The sequence below is a fragment of the Hyla sarda genome, chromosome 9 (assembly GCF_029499605.1).
Source record: "Hyla sarda isolate aHylSar1 chromosome 9, aHylSar1.hap1, whole genome shotgun sequence".
Lineage (NCBI taxonomy): Eukaryota > Metazoa > Chordata > Amphibia > Anura > Hylidae > Hyla > Hyla sarda.
In genome coordinates, this window is record NC_079197.1 from 3,296,393 (window position 1) to 3,322,970 (window position 26,578).

The 26,578-nt window shown below is 46.8% G+C and overlaps 1 protein-coding gene across 1 annotated transcript in view; it reads left to right on the plus strand.

Moving 5' to 3' along the window:
• The first annotated feature begins 9,083 nt into the window (after positions 1 to 9,083).
• Positions 9,084 to 26,578, plus strand: part of FUBP3 (far upstream element binding protein 3) — a 49,139-nt gene continuing 31,644 nt past the window's right edge. The window contains exons 1-6 of the mRNA XM_056540638.1: positions 9,084 to 9,271; positions 15,040 to 15,145; positions 22,820 to 22,853; positions 24,072 to 24,121; positions 25,535 to 25,606; positions 26,054 to 26,111. Coding sequence (XP_056396613.1) covers positions 9,182 to 9,271; positions 15,040 to 15,145; positions 22,820 to 22,853; positions 24,072 to 24,121; positions 25,535 to 25,606; positions 26,054 to 26,111 — 410 coding nt within the window. The 5' untranslated portion in view covers positions 9,084 to 9,181. The remainder of the gene's footprint in view (positions 9,272 to 15,039; positions 15,146 to 22,819; positions 22,854 to 24,071; positions 24,122 to 25,534; positions 25,607 to 26,053; positions 26,112 to 26,578) is intronic.

The following is a 26,578-nucleotide window of genomic DNA, read 5'->3' on the forward strand; positions in this document are numbered from 1 at the left end:
CTGCTGAGGAGATGTATCTAACCCTATGATGTTTAATACTGTCTGCTGAGGAGATGTATCTAACCCTATGATGTTTAATACTGTCTGCTGAGGAGATGTATCTAATCCTATGATGTGTAATACTGTCTGCTGAGGAGATGTATCTAACCCTATGATGTTTAATACTGTCTGCTGAGGAGATGTATCTAACCCTATGATGTGTAATACTGTCTGCTGAGGAGATGTATCTAACCCTATCAGATTACATACTGCCTGCTGAGGAGATGTATCTAACACTATGATGTGTAATACTGTCTGCTGAGGAGATGTATCTAACCCTATGATGTGTAATACTGTCTGCTGAGGAGATGTATCTAACCCTATGATGTTTAATACTGTCTGCTGAGATGTATCTAATCCTATGATGTGTAATACTGTCTGCTGAGGAGATGTATCTAACCCTATGATGTGTAATACTGTCTGCTGAGGAGATGTATCTAACCCTATGATGTGTAATACTGTCTGCTGAGGAGATGTATCTAACCCTATGATGTGTAATATTGTCTGCTGAGGAGATGTATCTAACCCTATGATGTGTAATACTGTCTGCTGAGGAGATGTATCTAACCCTATGATGTGTAATACTGCCTGCTGAGGAGATGTATCTAACCCTATGATGTGTAATACTGTCTGCTGAGGAGATGTATCTAACCCTATCAGATTACATACTGCCTTCTGAGGAGATGTATCTAACCCTATGATGTGTAATACTGTCTGCTGAGGAGATGTATCTAACCCTATGATGTGTAATACTGTCTGCTGAGGAGATGTATCTAATCCTATGATGTGTAATACTGTCTGCTGAGGAGATGTATCTAACCCTATGATGTGTAATACTGTCTGCTGAGGAGATGTATCTAACCCTAAGATGTGTAATACTGCCTGCTGAGGAGATGTATCTAACCCTATGATGTGTAATACTGTCTGCTGAGGAGATGTATCTAACCCTATGATGTGTAATACTGTCTGCTGAGGAGATGTATCTAACCGATGTATCTAACCCTATGATGTGTAATACTGTCTGGTGAGGAGATGTATCTAACCCTATGATGTGTAATACTGCCTGCTGAGGAGATGTATCTAATCCTATGATGTTTAATACTGTCTGCTGAGGAGATGTATCTAATCCTATGATGTGTAATACTGTCTGCTGAGGAGATGTATCTAATCCTATGATGTGTAATACTGTCTGCTGAGCAATGTCTCTAATTCCATCATTTATGACAATGCCGGCTGAGCCGCTGTATCTAATCATATCATATGTGATTCTCTGCTGAGCCGCTGTATCTAATCCTTTAATGTGTGATACAGTCTGCTGAGCCCTGTATCTAATCCTTTAATGTGTGATACAGTCTGCTGAGCTACTGTATCTAAACATATGTGTTACACCATTGGCTGAGCTGTGTATCTAATCCTTTTAGATTTCACACTGTCTGCTGAGCCGCCATTTTCCACATGAAGCTGCTGCATCATGGATCCCGGCCCGCGTTCACCATCGCCCTTAGTTTTGCACCCAATATACTAGACTTTTATGTGTGCAGCTGTCTGAGTGGTCACTGTATCTAAGCCTATCATGTTGGATAAGATGCTTCTGTGAGAAGCTATATGGGAGTGTGCTGGCACATGTGTCCGGCCTCTGATGTGGGGTGGATGGTGGCGGAGGGGATTTGGTGCATTGTCCCATGACTAATGTCTCTCTTTACAAACCAATTAACAATCTATTAAGGTTCTACCTCTTTAACATAAACAGCTGAGAGCAGGAATGTGCCCCGGGGCAGGTCAGTGCTGGTGGTGACTCCGCTCCTCGGGGCAGGTTGGTTATGATGGTGGGATTGTTTGTGATGGTGGGGGCACTGATGATAGGGGTTGGCTGTGATGGTGGGGGCTGTGATTATGGGGGTTGTCTGTGATGGTGGGGGCTGTGATTATGGGGGTTGTCTGTGATGGTGGGGGCTGTGATTATGGGGGTTGGCTGTGATTGTGGCGGCTGTGATTATGGGGGTTGGCTGTGATGGTGGGGGCTGTGATTATGGGGGTTGTCTGTGATGGTGGGGGCTGTGATTATGGGGGTTGTCTGTGATGGTGGTGGCTGTGATTATGGGGGTTGGCTGTGATTATGGGGGTTGTCTGTGATGGTGGGGGCTGTGATTATGGGGGTTGTCTGTGATAGCGGGGGCAGTGATTATGGGGGTTGTCTGTGATGATGGGGGCTGTGATTATGGGGGTTGTCTGTGATGATGGGGGCTGTGATTATGGGGGTTGTCTGTGATGATGGGGGCTGTGATTATGGGGGTTGTCTGTGATGGTGGCGGCTGTGATTATGGGGGTTGTCTGTGATAGCGGGGGCAGTGATTATGGGGGTTGTCTGTGATGGTGGCGGCTGTGATTATGGGGGTTGTCTGTGATGGTGGGGGCACTGATGATAGGGGTTGGCTGTGATTATGGGGGTTGTCTGTGATGGTGGGGGCTGTGATTATGGGGGCTGTCTGTGATGGTGGCGGCTGTGATTATGGGGGCTGTCTGTGATGGTGGGGGCTGTGATTATGGGGGTTGTCTGTGATGGTGGCGGCTGTGATTATGGGGGTTGTCTGTGATGGTGGCGGCTGTGATTATGGGGGTTGTCTGTGATGGTGGGGGCACTGATGATAGGGGTTGGCTGTGATTATGGGGGTTGTCTGTGATGGTGGGGGCTATGATTATGGGGGTTGTCTGTGATGATGGGGGCTGTGATTATGGGGGTTGTCTGTGATTATGGGGGCTGTGATTATGGGGGTTGTCTGTGATAGCGGGGGCAGCGATTATGGGGGTTGGCTGTGATGGTGGCGGCTGTGATTCTGGGGGTTGGCTGTGATGGTGGCGGCTGTGATTATGGGGGTTGGCTGTGATGGTGGCGGCTGTGATTATGGGGGTTGGCTGTGATGGTGGCGGCTGTGATTATGGGGGTTGGCTGTGATGGTGGCGGCTGTGATTATGGGGGTTGGCTGTGATGATGGGGGCTGTGATTATGGGGGTTGTCTGTGATGGTGGGGGCTGTGATTATGGGGGTTGTCTGTGATGGCGGGGGCTGTGATTATGGGGGTTGTCTGTGATGGCGGGGGCAGTGATTATGGGGGTTGTCTGTGATGGCGGGGGCTGTGATTATGGGGGTTGTCTGTGATGGCGGGGGCTGTGATTATGGGGGTTGTCTGTGATGGTGGGGGCTGTGATTATGGGGGTTGTCTGTGATGGTGGCGGCTGTGATTATGGGGGTTGTCTGTGATGGTGGCGGCTGTGATTATAGGGGTTGTCTGTGATGGTGGGGGCACTGATGATAGGGGTTGGCTGTGATTATGGGGGTTGTCTGTGATGGTGGGGGCTGTGATTATGGGGGTTGTCTGTGATGATGGGGGCTGTGATTATGGGGGTTGTCTGTGATTATGGGGGCTGTGATTATGGGGGTTGTCTGTGATAGCGGGGGCAGTGATTATGGGGGTTGTCTGTGATGGTGGCGGCTGTGATTATGGGGGTTGTCTGTGATGGTGGGGGCTGTGATTATGGGGGTTGTCTGTGATAGCGGGGGCAGTGATTATGGGGGTTGTCTGTGATTATGGGGGCTGTGATAGCGGGGGCAGTGATTATGGGGGTTGTCTGTGATGGTGGCGGCTGTGATTATGGGGGTTGTCTGTGATGGCGGGGGCTGTGATTATGGGGGTTATCTGTGATGGTGGGGGCTGTGATTATGGGGGCTGTGACTGTGGGGGTGACAATGTTGTCATGACACTAGATGGAGTTACATCATATATACAGTATACATTTATTACATTATTAGGGTACCCATAGATCCCAGCATGCCTTAAGAATCGCAGACTGTCATGCTGGGAAAGCCACAGGTTGGAGACTACTGCTCTGCATACACAAAAACTGATGACATCATCAAAGGTTGATGTGTCCTGGGGAAAGCAGTCACATGGGCATACTCCTAATGGAGGAGAAAGGAAGACCCAAGTTCACCGCAGCCAGAATTGTCAGGAGAGAAGTGAATTCAAGCTGGATTACTACAGGGGCAGCTTTGGATGAAGAATGGCCCACGGTGCATTTACTCCTTTCTAATTTTTAGAGGGTCCTATTTCCATCTCATGCCCCATTCATGGGTAGATGTCAGAATACTGGCAAAATACTATGCCAACATAAACCATGGAGGCCCATTGACTGTAATGGACTGTAGTGTACCAAGCTTCTGCATTGTGGAAATGGACCAATATATTCACTTGTAGACTGCTAACAGCCCATTTAAGTCAGCGGACCCCCGTGGCCATGCTGGCTTATTGTCGCTATGGTGACGTGGATGAAAAAACAAGAGGCGATTGTGGCTTTAGGGATAAGTGTTCATACACAGACCTGCCGTCATATACTTACTGCGTCTGGCACCAGGTTCCTCCAGCACATGGCGGGTAACAGGAAACGTACGGCTGCAACGTGTACGGTCGCGCTCCCCCTGCAGACCCTGACACGCTCACCTACAAAGGAACAGAAAAAGGTTTAAGTACACGTCTGTCATTGTGTGACTGAGGTGATAGACACAATAATGGGGGCCCCCGGAACCGAGTGACCTGTCAGCGGGAGAACAATCACACAAAGGAAAGGAATGAAGATCATTTTTATTCTGGTTTTTCACATTTTCATCTGAAAAGTCCCTTTAATGTACAAAATGTAACCTGCAGTCTGGTCAGGTGAGGGGGGTGATTGGCACCATATACTGTATGGAGAGAGACCACAGAAACATGGCTGCCATACACCGCCCCACAGACTGGTAACTAAAGGGCCCCACATTGTGATTGGTCAGATACTCTCCACAATAATATCTATTAACAGACGTACGGATATGTAATGGCCCTTGTTTCAGCAGTAATTAACATGAAAAAGTGAAAATGAAAGCAGTGATCTGATTGGTTGCTAGGGACAACGGCTCCATTTTATGTGTAAAGGCGGCTATTTACATTAGACTGAGGTCTGCAAAAAATGCTGATTCTGACACGACCGGCGGGCAGATTACAAGGGAAAGATGGGTCGGCCATGTTGGTTTTCGCACACCTTTATTCTCAAGGGACATTATACAGCGCCAGTGGTGCTTTCGGCAGCTATCTATGGCCCCCATTTACATCACATTCTTGGCGTATGTTGCTGGTTCATGTTGGATGCACTGCAGAACTACAACTCCCAGCATGCCCGGTCAGCCGTTGGCTGTCCGAGCATGCTGAAAGTTGTAGTTTTGCAACAGCTGGAGGCTCCCTGCTTGGGAAACACTACAGTAAGTGATAAAAACCTTGTGCCAGACATACCTTTTTTTTTTCTTTTAGTCATTTTGTTGCTTTATAGCCATAAAAAATTAAACAATTTCCATTCTGTGCCCAAGTGTCAAATGGGCTAATCCCGGGATTCACTACGCCCTGGGGCCACAACGCCTCTCCGCTGACATCACGCCTCTCCGCTGACATCACGCCGGCTCCTCCTGTTGATTGACACACGTGTAGGCAGTGGCACTATGTAGCTTGCCTACGCGTATAACGTGGCGCAATAGGTGAGTCAAAGATATTTCCAATCACCAGCAGATTCACCACGATCCCATTGATCTGCTGCTTAAACTCTGACACTTGGACACAAAATCAACAAAATCGCCCAAAAAAAAGGTATTATGAAATGTACCAAAACAATACGGATGTATCGAATGTCGTCTATTTCTGGAATATATATTTTTGGTGGCATGTACCGCTAAAGCGTTATGTAAATGAGGCCTAAGGTGTATGGCTACTTTAATCCCTGGCAACCAGTTGGTTGCTATGGGCGCAACTGCTCCCATTTTTATTTGAGGCCTAGTAACAGAGAGGAGGCTGAGCAGATAGAACAAGACTTTAACAACATTTCCCATATTCCATTAACCCCATCACGTCCTGGCAGCAGTCGCATGTCCCGGTCCTCACACACAGATAGCGCCCGCCTCGCCTCCGTTATCTTGGCAGCCTTCCTCTCGTGGCATCTTTCCATGAATCATCTTTCTCAGGTCTCTGCCAGCGCGCTGTAATTGACGCGTATTTAGTTTACTAATCTCAGAACTACATTTTTTTTCCCCCACAGTTCTCATCGCAGGAACCAGCGGCTGAGTAATTGGCGACAAATGTGTAAATCTGTATCAACTGAGGAGGGTGAAGACGCAAGATTGTCTTAACATGCTGGAATTCTGGGAGATGTGCGTAAGTATGGGACGGTCAATAGCTCATCGGCTCTACGCTGTATAGTGTTATATCAGAGCTGAGTGTGTCAGGAGCAGCAGAGCTGAGTGTGTCAGGAGCAGCAGAGCTGAGTGTGTCAGGAGCAGCAGAGCTGAGTGTGTCAGGAGCAGCAGAGCTGAGTGTGTCAGGAGCAGCAGAGCTGAGTGTGTCAGGGGCAGCAGAGCTGAGTGTGTCAGGGGCAGCAGAGCTGAGTGTGTCAGGGGCAGCAGAGCTGAGTGTGTCAGGGGCAGCAGAGCTGAGTGTGTCAGGGGTAGCAGAGCTGAGTGTGTCAGGGGTAGCAGAGCTGAGTGTGTCAGGGGTAGCAGAGCTGAGTGTGTCAGGGGTAGCAGAGCTGAGTGTGTCAAAAGCAGTAGAGCTGAGTGTGTCAGGGGCAGCAGAGCTGAGTGTGTCAGGAGCAGCAGAGCTGAGTGTGACAGGGAAACAAAGCTAAGTGTGTCAGATCTGTGTGTGTCTAGGGTAGCAGAGCTAAGTGTCTGGGGTAGGAGAGCTGTGCGTACTAGGATGTATTCACACAAAGTAATTTGAGATGGAATCTGAGGAAGATTCTCCTTTAGAATCCATATGTAATCAGAGCCCTGTTGATTTCAATTGGAAATCCGCAATCACGTGTGCAACGCTGACATGTCAAGGATTCTGCCTGAAATCATCCCCATTGCACTTTAAAATTCCGCTCCAAATACACCTCGATGATTTATTTAATTGTGAAATCTACATGAAATCTTACATGTGAAATGACCCTGTGTGAACATACCCTTAACAAAGATCTGAAGTGATATTGTTACATAAAGTAGATTTAAGCAATGTAGATTTAGCACAAGTGTTCACACTAATACTGAAGAATACCGTTCGTTTTTTATAATCTGCTTTTATTTTCTGATTGTAGTTTTTACAGGTGTCTGGGCGTACTCTGTGACCTTAGCAGGGGTACTCCAGTGGAAAAAACATATATATTTTTTTTTTAATCAACTGATGCCAGAAAGTTAAACAGATTTGTAAATAACCTCTATTAAAAAATATTAATCCTTCCAGTACTTTTTACAGGCTATATACTACAGAGGAAATGCTTTACTTTTTAGATTTCTCTATTGTCATGATTACAGTGCTCTCTGCTGACATCTCTGTCCATTTTAGGAACTGTCCAGAGCAGGAGAAATTCCCCATAGAAAACATATGCTGCTCTGTACAGTTCCTAAAATGGACAGAGATGTCAGCAGAGAGCACTGTGGTCATGACAATAGAGAAATCTAAAAAGTAAAGCATTTCCTCTGTAGTATATAGCCCCAAAAAAGTACTGGCAGGATTAAGATTTTTTTAATAGAAGTAATTTACAAATCTGTTTAACTTTCTGGCATCAGTTGATTTAAAAAAAAAATAAAAACTAAGTTTTCCACAGGAATTCCCCTTTAATGGCTTTGCAATAGCTGGAGAGCCACAGAATGGGGAACCCTGCTGTAGCAATAAAGACATAGAGGAATGTCATTGTAGAAGTCGCCACTCAGGAGTCATATGAAGCTGAGTTAGGCCGCATTCACATCACAATATTTGCGTACGTTGATTGTTTAGAATTGTGTCCAGATGCATCCTTTAACTTTTATTCACATATTTTATCCAAATCATGCAGGCATTTTGGTCCATTTACATTTTCGCCTGATTTTTGCCTTCCAAATAAACTGATTTAAATCATATCCGGTTTTTAAATTTTATTTATTTTTTTACATTACTGTCTACGTGAATCATATTACATGGTATCACTGGATGTTTCTTTCTGTTAAAAGGAATACTCCGGGATGTAACTTTTTTTTTGACCTGCCCAGAATGCCGGCATTAAAAATAAACAAAAAAATAAAACTGGAGCGGTGTCCCGTCCAGTGTGATGTGTTGAGCCCTGGTCTTCTTCTTGGTGCCGGAGCTCAATATATCACCCTGCTGCTCAGCCTATCACTGGCTGAGGGGAAATACCGAAACCAATGGCGTATAGCTGAGCCACAGTGTTACAAATGAACCACAAAAATCAGGAAGAGGATCGCACCGGAATACGGAGCAGGATACCAGAAACAACTGGGAAGTGCATATATATATATATATATATATATATATATATATTTTTTTTTTTTTTTTTGTCCTGTTTTTTATTTTTTGTAGCCTTTCTGGTCAGGTAGAAAAAAAAATGGAGAAACATAAAATCGAATACATATATATTTTTATGGATAAACATATTACCCCCTTTAGATGCGATTTTTAGACGCATCCAATTTCATTCTTCTGCACACGATTTTGACAATATGTTTGACATGATGTGAATGCGGCCTTATTGTTGGCACCCAGCTTTCCCAGATTCAGACAATGCAGCCAGAATGACATGGGGCCCTATAATCACTAGGATTGGGCACAGGTCTATGGCTCAGAAGCTGTTTGGAGGACTACAATCCCCAGCCAGGGCTGTCAGAGCATGCTGGGAGTCGCACTTCCCCACCAGCTGGGCTCATGTGCCATGCAGGCAGCAGTGGTCCACGTGGCAGGACTGACTCCAGGGTCCACAACATCACAGCTTCTTCCTGGTGATACCGCAGTGAGCTCAGATAATGAGGGGTTAATCCTCAGTGCAGATAAAGGGGCGCGGATCCCCCCGAGCGGTGACCACTGATCCCCAGCTCCCTGACACTCACATATCACTCATCAGCTGCTTCCGCTCTGCCGCAGCCTCGTTTTGAATCTCAGTGACGTCATCGTGCAACCCGTCTACTCGTACACGCGTGTGAGTGACGCGTCTTCCGGCGGAAGTAGTTCGCGTTGCCGATTTCCGTTTCCGGGTCCCCGGGCGCAGTGAGTGAGGTCGGTGTAGCGGCGGCGGCCTCCTCCTGTGGGTGGCGGGTACCATGGCGGAGCTGGTGCCTGGACAGAGCGCGGCTCCCGTGGGGATCAAGGCCGAGGGATTGGCGGACGCGCTGCACCACCGGGTCCGGCAGGTGAGGCCGGCCGAGTACGGGAGGGGACAGGCCGCGGCCCAGGCCTGGGGGGGAGGGGTGGTTGGGCTGCGGGGCCTGAGGACGGGCGGGGGGGGCTCGAGGTGGTCGTTATGGGGTCCTGGGTGTCTTCTGTCCCCGGGGTGTGGTGGAGGGAGGTCCGGGGCCTGATTATCGGCCCAGCCCGGCCCCATCCCCCGTCTTACACCCTGAGCCTGGCCCGCAGAGCTGACACTCTCCCTGTCCCTCTCTCTTACCCCCCAGCAGGGGGCGCTTCTCTCCTCTCACCTCCTCATAACTTATACACAACTTTTATGGACGATCCGCGCGTCCTCACCTCCAGCAGATGTTACCTGGGGAGGACTACAACCCCCATCGTGCCCTGCAGACTGATGCATTCTGGTGTTTGAAGTTACAAACTTTACTCTTCACTACTGATGCACACTATACATTACATTTCAGTGATTATATCTTAAACGTTCTTGTTGTGGAACTAAAACTCCCAGCATGTCTGCACCGCATCATCATCATAATTCCTTTTATTTTTATAATTGCATTGTCCACAGAGCTAACACTCTCACTGTTTTTGTAATGCGATCCTCCCCGCAGAACGATGTCTGATGGATTCTAGGCATGCTGGGAGTCGTAGTTTTGCAACAGCTGGATGCAGGTTTCCCAACCAGGGTTCCTCCAGCTGTTGTAAAACGACATGCCCAGATCACCTTTGGGAAGACACCTGGTTCGGAAACACTGCCCCAGAATAAGACCCCATGCCTGTAACTTTCTGTATGAATGGATGGCAGCAATTCCTCAAAGCAGGGTTTCCCAACCAGGGTGCCTCCAGCTGTTGCAAAACTACAACTCCCAGCATGCCCGGACAGCCTTTGGCTGTCCGGGCATGCTGGGAGTTGTAGTTTTGCAACAGCTGGAGGCACCCTGGTTGGGAACCATTACCTCGAAGTGTTAGAAAATGATAAACAACTTGGAACTACAACCCCCAGCATGTCTCCACTGCGTTGTCTGCATTTGGTTTCTGTTTTGTAATGAGACCCTCCACAATGTGACGCCATTTCTGATTGTTCTACGACCAGGGTGTTTCCATCTGTTACTGAACTACAACTCCCATCATACCTGACATGCCAACAGCTTCCCGGATATGCTGAGAGTTGTAGATTTACAACAGCTGAAGAAACAGTGTTTGGGAAATCGTTGCTTCAAAGTATATAAATATCCTACTGTGGAACTCCAACCCCCAACAATTTTGGTTCCATTCCCCATCGTACCCTAATCTTTGGGTCACCGTCACATGACCTCCTGCAGCGGCTTGTCTGCAGAGCTCACACTTTACCCTCCCCCCCTCCCTCCTCTCACTATGGGCCCAGGATCACTAAACCTTGTCCTGGGAGTGCAGGGTGTTTCCCTCTTCATACTGTAAACCACCTGACAACTACAATCCCCAGCATGTCCCTTCATGACTACTAAATGACTCCACCTTCATGACTCCTAAATGATTTAACCCTCATAACTGTAGAACTACAAGTCCAAGCAGACTTGCCTCTTATTACTAAATTAATTTCTTGCCTCCCCATTGCTGGATTTTGGGGTTCACTAATTGAACAATATTTCCCAGCATGCCCTGATGTCAGGATACACTGTTGGCATGCTGTGAGCTGTAGTTCTTTCTCTGTTCTTGCTTTCGCCGGGGTCTGATACTCGGTGTTCTCTTGTCTTAACTAATAAAGTTTTTCCTTTTGCTGTCTCCTCTTCCTCTGTATCGGCTTCTCCTTACTTTGATGTTTCGGTGCGGGTGACACCTTACTGTCCCATCAGTAAAAATAAGAAAATAACTCTTAAGTGTTGTAGAATTTCTTAGTTCTTCCCTTGTATCTGTTTTTGGGAAAGTTGGGTGCTGGCGTCTGTTACTTTGGAGTCTCCCACCCCTACATGTGCTTCTCCAGCTGTTGCTGAACTGCAGCTTCCAGCATCCTGTGGTAGACTCTACCATTTGGGTGACTGCTCACTGTGGGGGGAAGGGGATGGGAAGGCTGTTGCTGTGACTGACATCACCCAGCTTTCCCTGAAACTGAAAAGTTCTTTATGGATTTCTTTTCTACTCTACTAACTGTTAGGCTACAGTTACACCACAATTTTGTATAATTTTCCCCCCTCCAAAATGGTATATAAAAATAAATAAATTAAAACCGTATAAATTGTACTCAGTGCGAGTTGCATTCACTACAATGTTAGACCCAAATACAGGACAGAAGTGGGGGAAAAAATTGCGTAAAAATGCTCGCGTAAAAACTTGCACAAACTGATACATCTTTTTTGGAGGGTCTAAAACATTGTGCCCCTTTTTATTCTGTACAGCTCTAGTCGCCAGCTGTTTCAGAACTACAACTCCCAGCATTCCCTGACAGGAGCTGTAGTTTTGCAGTAGTTGGAGATGACAGATCTGGAATGTTTGGTAGAATTTACAACCCCTCATACACTACAATCTTTCAGTTACCCGGCCTGTAGTGTCCATGTTGTTACATGGTCCGTGACTGTTGCCGCTTCCTGATACATTGTTGCAGTTGTTGGGTGTTTGTAGTGGTAACTGACTGCACCCTGATCTAAGACCCATATGGGGCATTTGTCTTCGTTTTTGCACAATGTTTGGTGTTATGAGGTTTTCACGCTTGGAAGGCCATGCACATTATTTGATTAAGCTCAATTATATATTGCTTTTTATTTATTGCGTAATTTTTTATAATTTGCTTTCACACAGCGCTTTGTCACTTTAGTATTTTTGCACTTGGAGGGATCGTTGCTTAGCGCGCACAGAAAGATTTGTTGCATTTATCATCTGCTCAAAAAAAAGCACAAGTTTACTCGATGGTGTAGGATGTGTTTAAGGGGTACTCCACTGGCCAGCGTTCGGAGCGTTTACTTCCAAACACACTGCGCGCGCTATGGGGGTTGGCCACGCCTCCTCGTGATGTCACGCCACGGCCCTTCAATGCAAGTCTATTGGAGGGGCGTGTCCTTTTGCACGTTAAGAATTCACGCGATTTTAGGGCCCTTTCACAGTAGCAGAAAACGTCCGTAAGGCTTTTTAATTTTTTATTTATTTCTTAGTTTATTTTTTATGTCTGTAACGTCTATTATCTGAACAGGACACAACAGGCACCAACAAGGCCCAACAGATCCCATTTACTATTATCCGTTGTTTAACAGGAGTAGCGGGAGAAAAATACGTCGCATGTTGTATGTTTTCTCCCGCTATTCTCCACTTTCCCTGATGGGCGTTGCGCTCCCCGGTTCAAACAGCGTGAAAGAAGCCTTACGTTTCAGTCGCACTTTCGAATTAGGCACAAACTCCTACAGAAATACTGAGAAAATAAAAAGAAACATTGCACAATTTTTTTTTTTTTTACGCAAATAGATAAATCTCCCCCTACGTGTCGGCTGATGGGTTCTCTCGCCTCAAGGTGGTTAGCGGCCCCTATTGCGTATCTGTTACAATAAGTATTTCCCCCTATTTTATATAGGATTGTAATAATGTAGCTATTAAAATAAAAATTGTAGATAATGGTTATAAGGATCATCTGAGCCAATGTTTCCCAACCAGGGTGCCTCCAGCTGTTGCAAAACTACAACTCCCAGCATGCCCGGACAGCCAACGGCTGTCCGGGCATGCTGGGAGTTGTAGTTTTGCCGCATCAGGGAGGTCCACAGTTTGTAGTGCACTGGTCTAGGCTGTCTGGGCATGCTTGGAGTTGTAGTTTTGTAACAGCTGGAGGCACACTGGTTAGTAAACCTTGGTCTAGGCATATATATGTTAACCCTCAGTGGCGAGAAGTAATTAGGTCGGTGATTTTACACTCACCATTCACTGACAGCAAACAGAGATCTTGTCATGATGAAAAGTTCAAAGTGTATTAGAAACTTTTAGATAGCTTCACACTGAGGCTTTACATTAGACTGTCCAGGTCATGTGACCTCGGGGGTGAAGCTGCGGACAGGCTCAGTATAGATATATAATGTCTTTATATCCCAGTCTATCATGCTGCCCGGTGTCTGGCTTCGGTCTAAGCTGCCATTCGGCTCCCGCGGGCACAAAGACAGGCGTAATGTTCAACCTCGAGTCCCAGACGGTCTCTTTTAAGGTCCTCGGCTCTCACTACTAACTTCTGAAACGTTCCCGCCGTCATGTGTCTGCAGAAGATACAACGTATAGAATATTTACAGTGCCAACTACTACTCCCAGCATGGCCTGACCGCCACAATTTCTAATACAATGCTGCAAATAGAAGTTATTCTAATATCCCTCCACCCATAAAGGGTTCACCCTCCTATATATGAAGAAAGTACCTAATATGACAGAATGAGGGCCAATCCCTACCCCCTCCCATCTACTTAAATTATATAAAAAAAAAAAAAAAATTAATAACTTTATTTACAAACAAAATACAATTCCTTGCGCCGTGGGGGTATAATGTCATAATGACAAATAAAAGAAAATAAAAAAGTTGTGTTAATATTGTTGAAACAGAATCCCCTTAGTTACTATTTTATTTTTGTATAAATGATTGTTATATACAGACCAATTGTACTATACCTACCTAAAACATAAAAAAAAAAAAATAACATAAAAAAAGGAAACTAGGTAATTTCTAGAGATGAGCAAAGTTAGTCGTTCGATTCGTCATGAACTTCTCAGCTCGGCGGTTGCTGACTTTATCCTGCATAAATTAGTTCAGCTTTCAGGTGCTCCGGTGGGTACAGTCCTAGGAGAGTCTCCAGCCACCGGAGCACCTGAAAGCTGAACTAATTTATGCAGGATAAAGTCAGCAACTGCCGAGCCGAGAAGTTCGTGACGAATCGAATCACTAAGGCTGGGTTCACACCTCGTTTTGTACTTACGGTTCCCTTATACGGCTGGGAGGGTGGGCGGGGCTTAATTGCGGCGCCCGTACTCAGCCGTATAGGGGAACCGTTTTTAATGCATGTCTATGAGCCGACCGGAGTGAACCGCAGCCTCCGGTCGGCTGCGTTTTCGGCCGTATGCGGTTTCCCGACCGCAAGCAAAAATGTGGTCGACCGCATTTTAGTCTACAGTCGGGGAAACCGCATATGGCCGAAAACGCAGCCGACCGGAGGCTGCGGTTCACTCCGGTCGGCTCATAGACATGCATTAAATACGGTTCCCCTATACGGCTGAGTGTGGGTGCCGCGATTAAGCCCCGCCCACCCCTCCTCCCAGCCGTATACGGGAGCCGCAAATACAAAACGAGGTGTGAACCCAGCCTAACTTTGCTCATCTCTAATATTAATTATACTCTAATTTTTTTCTTTATTTAAAAATGACAAACCCCTCAGTTCCTCTAGAATGTGTGTGTGTGTATGTGTATATATATATATATATATATATGGGGGGGGTTTGTTGACAGGTCTCGGCTGGCAGCGGATCTGTGTCAGCCGGTGACAGTCGCTACAAGGTGACACAAGAAGATTAACTCAGAGCGGACTAGAGTGGCTTCTATACCCTGGTGTCACATTGACTTCCCTGTGACTTGTCACTCACCGTCCTCTGCACCCCCCGATTCCCAGTCATGTTCTTCAGCCCCTCATCTCTATGTAATCTTCCGATAGGTGGCAATCTATACGACTTCCTTTAAGCGGGGGGTTTAACCCTTTCTGTTCTGCTACCGCCCTGTCCATATTTTCCAATGACATGAATTTACTGTTATGTGCACATATATACATACACGTGATTTATTTTCCAGATCGCTGCTAAAATCGATGGAATCCCACACTTGAATAATTCCGGACCACTCGTGGACCCTTCATTGTATGGCTATGGGATCCAGAAGAGACCGCTCGATGACGGAGGTAGCACCAGTCTTCTTGCCTTTATTTTTGGAATGTTTTTTTTATTCTAGGTTAATACTATAAAGCAGGGTTTCCCAACCAAGGTGCCTCCAGCTGTTGCAAAACTACAACTCCCTGCATGCCAGGGCAGCCAATGCCCTCAGCTGGAGCAAAACTACAACTCCCAGCATGCCCGGACAGCCAAAGGCTGTCCGGGCATGCTGGGAGTTGTAGTTTTGCAACAGCTGGAGGCATTGGTTGTCCTGGCATGCTGGGAGTTGTAGTTTTGTAACAGCTGGAGGCACCCTGGTTGGGAAACACTGCTGTATTGATTTAAAACTTTGCATTACAAAGCGTGGCCATTTATCCACAACAACAATCCATCGTCATTTCTAAATATCGGCTGAATTGGAATTTGTGACAAAGGCCCTGATGCAGACGTGAACAGAGCTTGAAGCTGTTATATAAGATCTCTGCTTGCTGTCTGTAAATGGTTTGATAGGCAGAAGCCTTACAGCTGAGGGTTTGCCACAGTTGAGGTATAATCAAAGTAATCAGAGAGGTTTCTCCTTAACACATTGTAGGGGTACGCATGTTGTGAGTACAGTCGTCCCTTAAGTTACAATATTAATTGGTCCCAGGACGACCATTGTATGTTGAGACCATAACTCTATGGAAACCAGGTAATTGACAAATCACCATAGATATCGAGGTCGGCTCTACTGACCCTATAATGATGGTCTCGGGTCGGAGGTACAATGTGTGGTCTTGGTACAGTGCTACAATCTAATAGCTGCGGTGCTCAATCGTAAGAAATAGCAAATATGTCCATATAGTCCCATAGAAGAGTAGAAATCGATGGCACTGGCAATAAGGATACAAAATACAGATTTATTTACTCACATAGGTCGTCTGGATACACAGGTACGGGGAGGGAGCAGACAGATTGGAACAATGTCTGTTTCGCGGCAAACCGCTGCTATACCAGTAGACGTGGTGGTTTGTTGCGAAACAAACGTTCCGATCTGTCTGCTCCCTCCCTGTACCTGTGTATCCAGACGACCTATGTGAGTAAATGTGTATTTGTATCCTTATTGCGGGTGCCATTGTTTTCTACTCTTCTATGTGAAAACCTGGTAATTGGTTCTGAAGCCCAAAAATAGGAAAAAGTGAGGATTAATGAAAAATAAGTAGATAACTAATACAGATAAAGCAAATCCTTATATATAAAAGTAAGAAAGATCTGCTGGGGGCTGTAATCACTGTCTATGTAGAGGACAGGAGTCCTGTACAGTACACCAGGGGGAGGTTTATCAAAACCTGTCCATAGGTAATGTTGCCCATAGCAACCAATCAGATCGCTTCTTTCATTGTTAACAAGGTCTCGGCAAAATGAAAGAAGTGATCTGATTGGTGGTTATGGGCAACTTTTCCTTTGCACAGGTTTTTATAAATCTCACTGTGTCCTAAAAAATGTTAAATGATCTCCCCCCCCCCCCCCCCCCCCACTTGGAGCAGCTAACAGTGGCACAGGTTATGAGTATAGAACATGTAGTACAACCCTGTACTGTAGGGGGCGCTACCAGATACCAGTCAGTGCAGACACTTCAGGAATACAGGGGTTTTGCCACTGTGATTAGTCAGTTCTTCCGGGTATTGACAAGTTTTGCAGATCTGGACGGTCTGTACATTGTATGTGGAGTCTGGTTTGTAGTTACAATGATCTTTTCTGGACATTGTATGTTGAAAATATTGTAAGTTATTACCATTGTAAGTTGAGGGTTCACTGTAGTTATTCAACGGGTGTAAGCAAAGATTTATATGTTCACTGATGGCAAGCAGAGATCTTAAACATAAGGAATTGAAGGGAAAAGTGGATCTAAAGTTACATAACTGATTGTTATCCAATGATGAAGCTTCATTTATGAAATGAGACAAATCCTGAGCCCCGGCAGCCAATCAGAAGACTTTGTGACCATAACGACACCTGACCCCCACGGCCAATCAGAAGTCTTTATCACCACACTAGTCCTTGACTTGAACCCCACAGCCAATCAGACGTCTTCATGACCCCTGACCTGAGTGCTGATCGTCGGGGATGGTGACACGTGGCTCCATCTTTTAATATTTCTGTATCAGGATCCCATAGGCTGTAGGGGCCGCAGTGTTTGTCTTTGGATGTTTAGAATCTGCCTCCCATATGGGCGCTTTTTTTTTTTTACATTTTCTTCCCCCTAATGCAACAGTTTATACCGCATTCCCGTTGTATAGGACACGTTTATTTATGGCTAAGACACTAAGGGTACACAGGAGGGATCTTTAATCAGGATCGGCAAAACCCTAAAAATGATTTAGTGTTTGTTCTGTTTTACTAATTTTCTTTTCTTAAAAAAAAAAAAAAAAAAAAATTTCTAATTTGACCCCCTTTATTTATTTTTATAATTTTTTATTTTTTTAAAGCTGTGCTGGGATCCATTTTTTTGTGCCAGTAGGGTGCTACTTTTCCTTTTTTGGTATAGCTGTGTCTTTTTGATAACTTTTTTTTTATTTTTATTTTTTTTTATTCAACTTGTTGTGGGATGTCATCACAAATCTAAAGTTTTGACGTTAACCCCTTAGTGAGCGCCCATACGTGTTTCTACTATGGACAGGCGCTATATGCGTCGGGTGTTGGCCTGAATAGGCTAAATGGGGTTCCAAAGAGACAGTCAGTCCTCACTCTAGTAAAACCCTCATCCTAAGTAGAAAGAGCAGGGTTTCCCAACCAGTGTGCCTCCAGCTGTTGCAAAACTACTACTCCCAGTATGCCCGATGGCTGTCAGGGCATGTTAGGAGTTGTAGTTTTGCAACAGCAGGGGATCTGTGGTTAGAGCTCATCGTCCGGCGGCTGAGAGACAGGCGGCTGAGGTTTGATTGTGCATGCACATTGGAGTGTATGGTCATTGAGGATATCAGCAGGTTTTGAATGTCTGGAGATTTTTATACCCTGCAGCTATATCAATAAGACACTGACTGAAGCTGCGGTCAGGAGACTTATAAGTCGCTCCAGATTCACGGACAGGGATGGCGTTGTCTTTCCCCCGCTGTATACAGCCGACATCTGTTTCTTCCCTGGGAATCTCCTGATATCATTCGGCCCATGAGCTTACGGTTCCCCAACCTGCGGGTCGGACTGTTCTCCTGCTGCCTCCATTTCTGGAAGATGTAGTTCAGCCGCCCCGGAGCCTCTGTTTGCTGCTTGTTTACGGCTTGGCGTATAAATAACATGTGCCGTGTCATCTGATCCGGTGGGTTTACACAGCCGCCCAGCACTGGAAAGTCTCATGGAGCAGCAGGATCGAGTGAACAGCTGCTGCCTCCCCGCATTATAAATAACCCCGCTTATCAGGAGCAAAGCTGCAGGGGAGGCCGGACCAAGGGTGCAGGGGCCCTCGTGTTACTGCTGAAGAGCTTGGGGTGTAACATTATAGAAAAGAAACATACAACTCTGTAAATGTGACAATAAACCCCTGTAGGTCGCATCTTCCCTTGTAGTCGGTATACGGCAGTGATGCACTTCCAGATATTTCAAAACTACAACTCCCAACATGGCTGTCAGGACATACTAGGAACTGTATTCTTGCAACAGCTGGAAGTCCATAGTTTGGAGACCACTGGAATATTTTTTTTTTTTTGCTTTCTCACTATACTTTTGCTTCATTAAAAATCCGCTATAAACTTCTGTTTGAAAACCCATAAAAACGTCTGTTGCAAAATCCCATTCATGTCTATGGGATTTTTTTGAATATCCGTTGTCGCCCATTATAGCCCGTTATGAATAACGGGCGTTATTTATGACGGAACAAAAAAAAGTCACATGCACTAATTTTTCTTCTCTCAAAAATAACAGTATAATAACGGCCGTTAAAATTTTAACATTAAAGTCTATAGCAAACGTATGAGCCTTCCGACATGTCCCCGCTGCTGCCCTGCTCCTAGTGCAATCAGCGCGCCACGGGAATGAACAGCGAATCAGAGTGCTGAAAAGAGGTGGCCGAGAGACACGCTGAGCTCTGACCACATCCAAGTTGTGGAGAGAACGCTCCTTAGGGTGAGACGGAGCCGGGCAGAAGAAGGGAAGGACGATATCCTCATTCAGATGAAAAGAGGAGACCATCTTTGGCAGAATAGACAGTACCGGCCAATGCACAGCCTTGTCCTGGTGAAGGACAACAAAAGGGGGGTGGGCAGGAGAGAGCCGCCAATTCCGACACCCGCCGGATGGAGGTCACAGCAATAAGAAGACACCTTCCAAGAAAGGAAGCGGAGAGAGAGCTCCAGAAGGGGTTCAAATGGGGCGCCTTGCAAAGCGCTGAAAACCAAATTCAGGGCAGAGGGAGAAGCCTGTAAGGAGGACTCTAGTTAGCCACACCCTGAAGGAAGGTGCGAAGATGAGGGTCAGAAGCCAGGAAGCGCTGAAAAAGAATGGAAAGCGCCGACACCTGCCCCTTGAGGGAACTATGTTCCAAATGCGTTTCCAGAACCGACTTCAGAAAGTAAATCAGGTTTGGCAAGGAGAAAATAACGGGAGACAGGGATCGGGCCTCGCACCACCGAAAGTAGGCACTCCATGTCCTGTGATAAATCCTGGCATAGGACGGTTTATGTGCCTGAAGCATGGTGCCAATGACCCGGAGAGAAAAACCGTGAGCCCTCAGCATTGCGCTTTCAACCACCATGCCGTCAAATGCATCGGCAGTGAATTGGGGTGGCAGAGAGGTCATTGAAATAAAAGGCCGGGCCGATCCATGGGCGCTGGGGCCAATCCGGAGTCGCCAGAATCGCTGAGATTCCTTCCACCTTGAGCTTCCTCACTACCCTGGGCAGGAGGGGAAGTGGAGGGAAGAGGTAAGGGAGGACGAACTGTGAGCAATTTCTTGGAGGCTGTGCCTGCATTTCAGGCCTTCAACCACATAAAGCGGCGGATAGCCACCAAGTTGCCAGAAGCAAAGGTCGCACAGCGTGCGGACTCCAAAGATGCTGAGCATAGATAATCACCAGCATTGGAGATCTGGAGAGCTAGGTCAGCCAGATCATCTGGAGGAGCTCTGGAGAAAACAAGGCCTTGGATACCCAAGTTGCGGCGAATGCCGGAAGCAAGGTTGAGCCCATTGCTTCAAATGCAAATTTTGCTAAATTCTCAATTTGCTTGAAGGAAGCCGCATCAGCCAGAGGAAGAGTGGTGGACGTGGCTAAGCGAGAGGCTGGAGGGTCCACTGTAAGTGTGGCGGTCCATTTGGAGAAAAGGTCCTGGGCAAATTGAAACATAGCCGCAGCTGCTTAGACCGTTGGAAGCGTTTTTCGAGGTGCTTCCAGGCAGTTTCCAGTAGGTCATCAAACTGCGTATGAGTGCTGAAGACCTTTTGAGTGCGGCGGAAGGAAACTTCGGGGGCTGGGTCCGAAGTTCCAGGGTCCTGTAGGTGAAAGGTGTCCCTGACGGCCGACACCAGGCTGTCCGACATGGATGACAGCTCTTCGGTCTCTGAATGTGTGTCCGAGCCTGTGTCCACCAGTAGCCCAGGAGACCGGGAACGGGTAGTGGAACCTCTAGATCCAGGCATAGTAGACCTGGAATGGCGGTTCGGGGGTCGGGAGCAGCATCCAGGAGAGTGAGAGCGAGGATGCCGCCTGGTAGATGGGGAAAAGGAGCGACAGCGGCGTGAAGATGTCCTATCGGGTGAGGAGTCAGGGTAAATGACCCTAGGGCATTTGTGAGAGCAGCGGGAGGGGTGGACAGAAGACTCCGAACGAGCCTCCTGGGAGTGGGGGCGCAAGGAGGGCTGCTTTAAGCCAGTACCCACCTCCCTAGAAAACTTGCGCCAGATCAGAGGTCATCTGAGAGGGCACCCAATCCGGGAAGGGTCAGGGACCGCACGCTCCAGGGAGCCATACTAGACAGGAGGGCTGGGGACGTAAAGCGAAGCAGGCAGAACAGGTGGATTCAGCTAAACCACATGGCACTTTAGACTTGCAGCCGCGTGCACATGCTCACTCTTCTTTCAGTTGTACTTTCCACCGACAGATTTCGGCAGCGTGTGTTGTATTTTGACCCTTCTGAGCACTTCCCATGCAGACCCAGTTCCCATGCAGACTATATAGTCACCTATTCTGGTGTATTTGTCATTTACTTCAATAAAAATGTGTTGTTGTTCGTGGGGGCTCAGTGGTTAGTGGTCGTCTTGCTTTACTGGGGTCAAGAACATCTGCAAGGAGTTTGTATGTTCTCCCCGGGATTGTATGGTTTTCCTCCCACACTCCGAAAGATACTGATAGGGGAATTTAGATTGTTCGCCCCGATGGGTACACAAACCAATTTCCGTGAACAGTGTATAGTGCTTCGGAATCTGTGTGCGCTATATAAATATTTGTTAGGCTGGGTTCACACCACATTTTTCAAATACGGTAACCGTATAGGGTTTTCCGCAAAAAACGTATACGACCGTATCCGAAATGCATTGTAAACCGTATTCCAAATGTTGTGTACAGTCGCATCCGTTTTGCCTCTGATACGGTTTTGCCAATTTTGCAACCGTATTCGAACCGTATGTGGTTCTTTTAACATTGTTGTCTATGAGAACCGTACCAAAAAGAAAGCTGCAACAGCACTCTAGGTTAAAAAATGGAGGCTCTCGGCGCACTTTTTGATCAAAATGTTTCCCCCCCCCATCCACCACGCGGAGGTGGCCTCACATCGGATGGGACCCTAACATGATAACTCACCTCTGCTGTGCATATAGCTGTACACAGAATTTCAGAATACGGTTGCACACGATTTTTCTAATCCGTTTTTGGCACATGCGCAGATTGGAATTTCAATAGAACAATAGTAACTTTATTAAATTGCTGGAAAACTAATTCCAACCAAATAGCAAAACCGTTGGCAAAAGCTGATGCAAACGGATAGAACCGTATACGGGGAAAACTGTATATGTTTTAATTTGGAGTCATACGGTTGCATACGGTTTTTGCCATACGTTTTTTAGCGGAAAACCGTATACGGTAACTGTATTTGAAAAACGTGGTGTGAACCCAGCCTTATGTTGATTTGCCAGGACATATGAACGGGCATTGCACATGTGTTTTGGCCCTTAATGTTATTCAATGTTTGCCGATTGTTTCACTGACAGCAAGCAGAGATCTTTGCATTGGTAGAGCGTGTTGTGTGGCCCCTGGACCGTGTCTCTTGTATTGGAGGAAATAAGCATCTTCCTAGTCGCAGGCGGCTGTGTGGATGGTAAAGACCCCGCAGGGCCCCGAGATCCCAGCGGACGCGTTCATGTACAGAGCAGGATCGTCGCTTCTTGTCACGTATCGATCAACGTTTACAAGAACAGACATATGTCCGGCCGCATTAATGTGGACAACAATCTGCCGACTCTGTATAAAGTGATGGCCGGGGGGCGGCTTTAAAGATTTTTTTTTTTTAAACATTTTTTGTTATAGGAGCGAAGGGGGGAACAGTATGGTCTTCCTCCTCCTGACATGAAAGCTGCCGATCAATGTCATCGCTCCCGTCCAGCTGGTCATACGATTTATAGAGCGGATTCATGTCGGATGCGGTGCCCCCCCCTAAATCTCATGCGCCATTATCTGTATTATTACAACTTGGCTTATCGCTCACTAATACTTATGACTTTTTCTTCTTCTCCTCCACAGTCGGTAACCAGCTAGGGGCCCTGGTACATCAAAGGTAAGCCGTGGGCTCCGTTTTATTATTTATTGATTGGAAACTAATTGTGTATTGATCCGCCATCTGTACTCTACTATGAGACCGGCGAGTAGATAGAGACATCCAGGGATATGGGGAGGGGGGGCTCATACACATAATGTTCATACACATAATGTTGGGCTTTTGGTGAAGGGTCGATAACGTTTTTGATTTATGATCATATGGGGTCCTGCAGGCCAAAGGGGCCACGATCCATGATGTCAGGGAGGTTTTATTTTGCAGGAAAGGACATTTTTGTGAGCATTGGTAAAAGCAGAAGCGACATGTTAGATCACAATGACTAATGCAGTGTTTCCCAACCATTGTGCCTCCAGCTGTTGCAAAACTATAACTGCCAGCCATTGGCTGTCTGGGCATGCTGGAAGTTGTAGTTTTGCAACAGCTGTAGGCACCCTGATTTGGAAACACCGCATTAGTCATTATGATCCTAATATATTGCAAAACAACAACTCCCAGCATGCCTGGGCAGCTGTTTACAGCAGTGTTTACCATAAAGTGTGCCTCTAGCTGTTGCTAAACTACAACTCCCATCATGTCCTGGCAGACCTCTATACACCTTAGTATAGTGTTTTCCAACTTGGGAGCCTCCAGCTGTTGCAAAACTACAACTCCCAGCATGTCCTGGCAGACCCCTATACACTTTAGTACAGTGTTTTCCAACCAGGGTGCCTCCAGCTGTTGCAAAACTACAACTCCCAGCATGCCCGGACAGCAGTTTGCTGTCCGGGCATGCTGGCAGTTGTAGTTTTGCAACAGCTGGAGGCACCCTGGTTGGAAAACACTGTATAAGATGGATGTGTTACTTCAGAAGGTTCACACAGGTGTCTTACAACCTGTGGCTCTCGAGCTTGTGCAAAACTACAACTCCCAGCAATCCCGGATAGCTGAAGGCTGTTTTGTCATAGCTGGAAAAGCACCACAGTTTGGAAAACTCCTCCTGTACACACAGGGCCCGCCATTAACATGTGACAGGTGAATGCAGAGCCCCTCCCCCCATCGCCACCTCCATGGGCCGCAGCGGTCACTGTTGCAAGAACATGACGCTTCTAGGTTTAGATGCCCGATAGAATATTGGGGGGTGGGGTTGGTTGCCCCTGTATTTCCTGGTTAGGTCCACGGTTGTTGTGTTTTTGTGAGATTGTCCCTTTTTTCTTTCTTCTGATGTTTTTATTCTTTCAGAACTGTGATGACAGAAGAATTTAAAGTGCCTGACAAGATGGTGGGATTCAGTAAGTTCACGGCTTCCTTATTGGAACAATCCTGATGGTTAATCGAAAGATCCAGACTGGTGCCCCTTGGTTACCACCTACTTTACAGATGTCTCCTGAACCCCTCTGGCCTGTTTGCTGCTCCTGGAGGTGGTCGGGAAGCCAAAAGCAGCCAAAATGGATGTATTTATTCAAGTTGCATGACTTCTATTGAGTTTAAAGGGGTAGTCCAGTGGTGAAAAACCTATCCTAAGGATAGGGGATAAGTTTGAGATCGCGGGGGGTCCGACCGCTGGGGCCCTCTGCGATCTCTCTGTACGGGGGCCTGGCTCTCCGGCCAGATAGCGGGTGTCGACCCCCGCACGAAGCGGCGGCCGACACGCCCCCTCAATACAACTCAATGGCAGAGCCGGAGATTGCCGAAGGCAGCGCTTCGGCTCTACCATAGCGTTGTATTGAGTGGGCATGTCGGCCGCCGCTTCGTGCGGAGGTCGACACGCCCCCTTCCCGCGGGCTGTCGGGGCTCCCTACCGGAGATCGCGGGGGGGCCCCAGCGGTCGGACCCCCCGCGATCTGCAACTTATCCCCTATCCTCAGGATAGGAGATAAGTTGTTCACCACTGAGTCACCACTGGATATCTCTAACTAATCTAATTTGGCTTTCCGGCCACCTCCAGGGTCCGCTTTTGGCTTTCCGGCCACCTCCAGGGTCCGCTTTTGGGGCTGGGGGCCCGTGGGTGGGACCCATATCTAGGGGAGCATTTATGGCATCTCCAAATGTCCCAGATGGGAAGAGCCCTTCCAGCTTTCACTTATACTCCTAAAGCTTGGAATTGTCTTAAAGGCTTTATCCAGAATTCGAAAAATAGCTAATTTCTTCCAGAAACAGCGCTGCCCCTGTCCTCAGGTTGTGAGAGTGAGGTATTGCAGCTCGTTTCCATTGAAGTGAATGCAGCTAAGTTGTAATGCCGCGCACAACCTGAGGACAGGGGTGGCACTGTTTTTGAAAAAGATTAGATCAGTTTTTCTAATCCCGATGTGATAGTTATTCACTTGGGGTCCATCGGTCTTGTGATTAGTCGGGTCTGAGCTGTCAACTCCCCCCCCCCCCCCCCCCCCCCCATAATTACAAATGTATCACCTATTCTATGCATAGGTCAGGGTTTTCCATCCTGGGGTGCCTCCAGCTGTTGCAAAACTAGAACTCCCAGCATGCTGAACTATATAGTTGTGTGTGTGTGTGTGTGTGTGTGTGTGTGAGATATGTCAGTGTTTCCCAACCAGGGAAAACTTCAACTCCCAGCATGCCCTGACAGCCAAGGCTGTCCGGGCATGCTGGGAGTTGTAGTTTTGCAATAACTGGAGGCACCCTGGTATAGGTGGCATAAGTGTAAATTGATGAACTAATGAGAGCTCCCATTTCTTCTCTCCCAGTTATCGGACGGGGAGGGGAACAGATTTCAAGAATCCAGACAGAATCCGGATGCAAGATTCAGATTGCCCCAGGTAATAGACGTATTAAGTGAAATATTTGCAGGCGCTTCTGGACGGTTCATTACATATGGTTCTTGCTGAGGTCACGCCTAGAAATCCTAGGGGGCGTGGTCTACTGCAAAAAAAGATGGTTTTTATCTGCATAGTGTGGAGAGCACCTCCAGTGAGCAAAATATTATAAAATTTTTTTTTATAATAATTGTATGGATAGAAATGGATATATAAAGATATAAATATAAAATGTGTGTGTATATATTAGTGTGTGTGTGTATATATGTGTATAGATATAGATATAGATAGAGATATAGATATGTAATATATAACATTTTATTTTTTATAAACAATGCAGAATCCCAGAATGCAATGCATCACCAGCATCTTGTAGAGTATTATTTCCTTGTATTTTGTATATGACAGATTGGTTTACATTGTGCTTTTTTTGTTAATATTATTTCTCAGATAGCGGAGGAATGCCGGAGAGACCCTGCGTCCTTACCGGAGCACCGGAGAGCATTGAGTAAGCCCCTCGCCCGTTCACAGTAGCAATTTCCCTTTGTGCCGTAGTAGTTTGTATCTCAGCGCTAAGTATAATCCAGCTCAAATCTCCATCTAACCCCCCCTCCTCCCCTCCTCCCATCCACAATGGCCGCACTTTTTATTTTTTTTTTCATTCTGCTTGGTGAGTGAACACAAAACTGGGTAAAGGTATCGCAGCAGGCGGAGGTGACGCTGTGCGCAGGTTTTTTTCTTCTTGCGCCCCATCACAAGCCTTTTGGCTTCGTGCTCGGCAGTAGCCGTCCGTCCTCCCGGACTCGGTACAGATAACCGTTTTTCTCTGCGCCCCAGCAAGTCTCTGGAGTTTTTAGGGCGTTACAATAGCCCCCTCATTCATGCCGCGCTGCTGTGACTGCTGAACTGGAATAAGTGTTATTGGCAACTGCACATTACACAGCAAGCGCTGGAGTTTCTGCTTTGTTTTTTTTT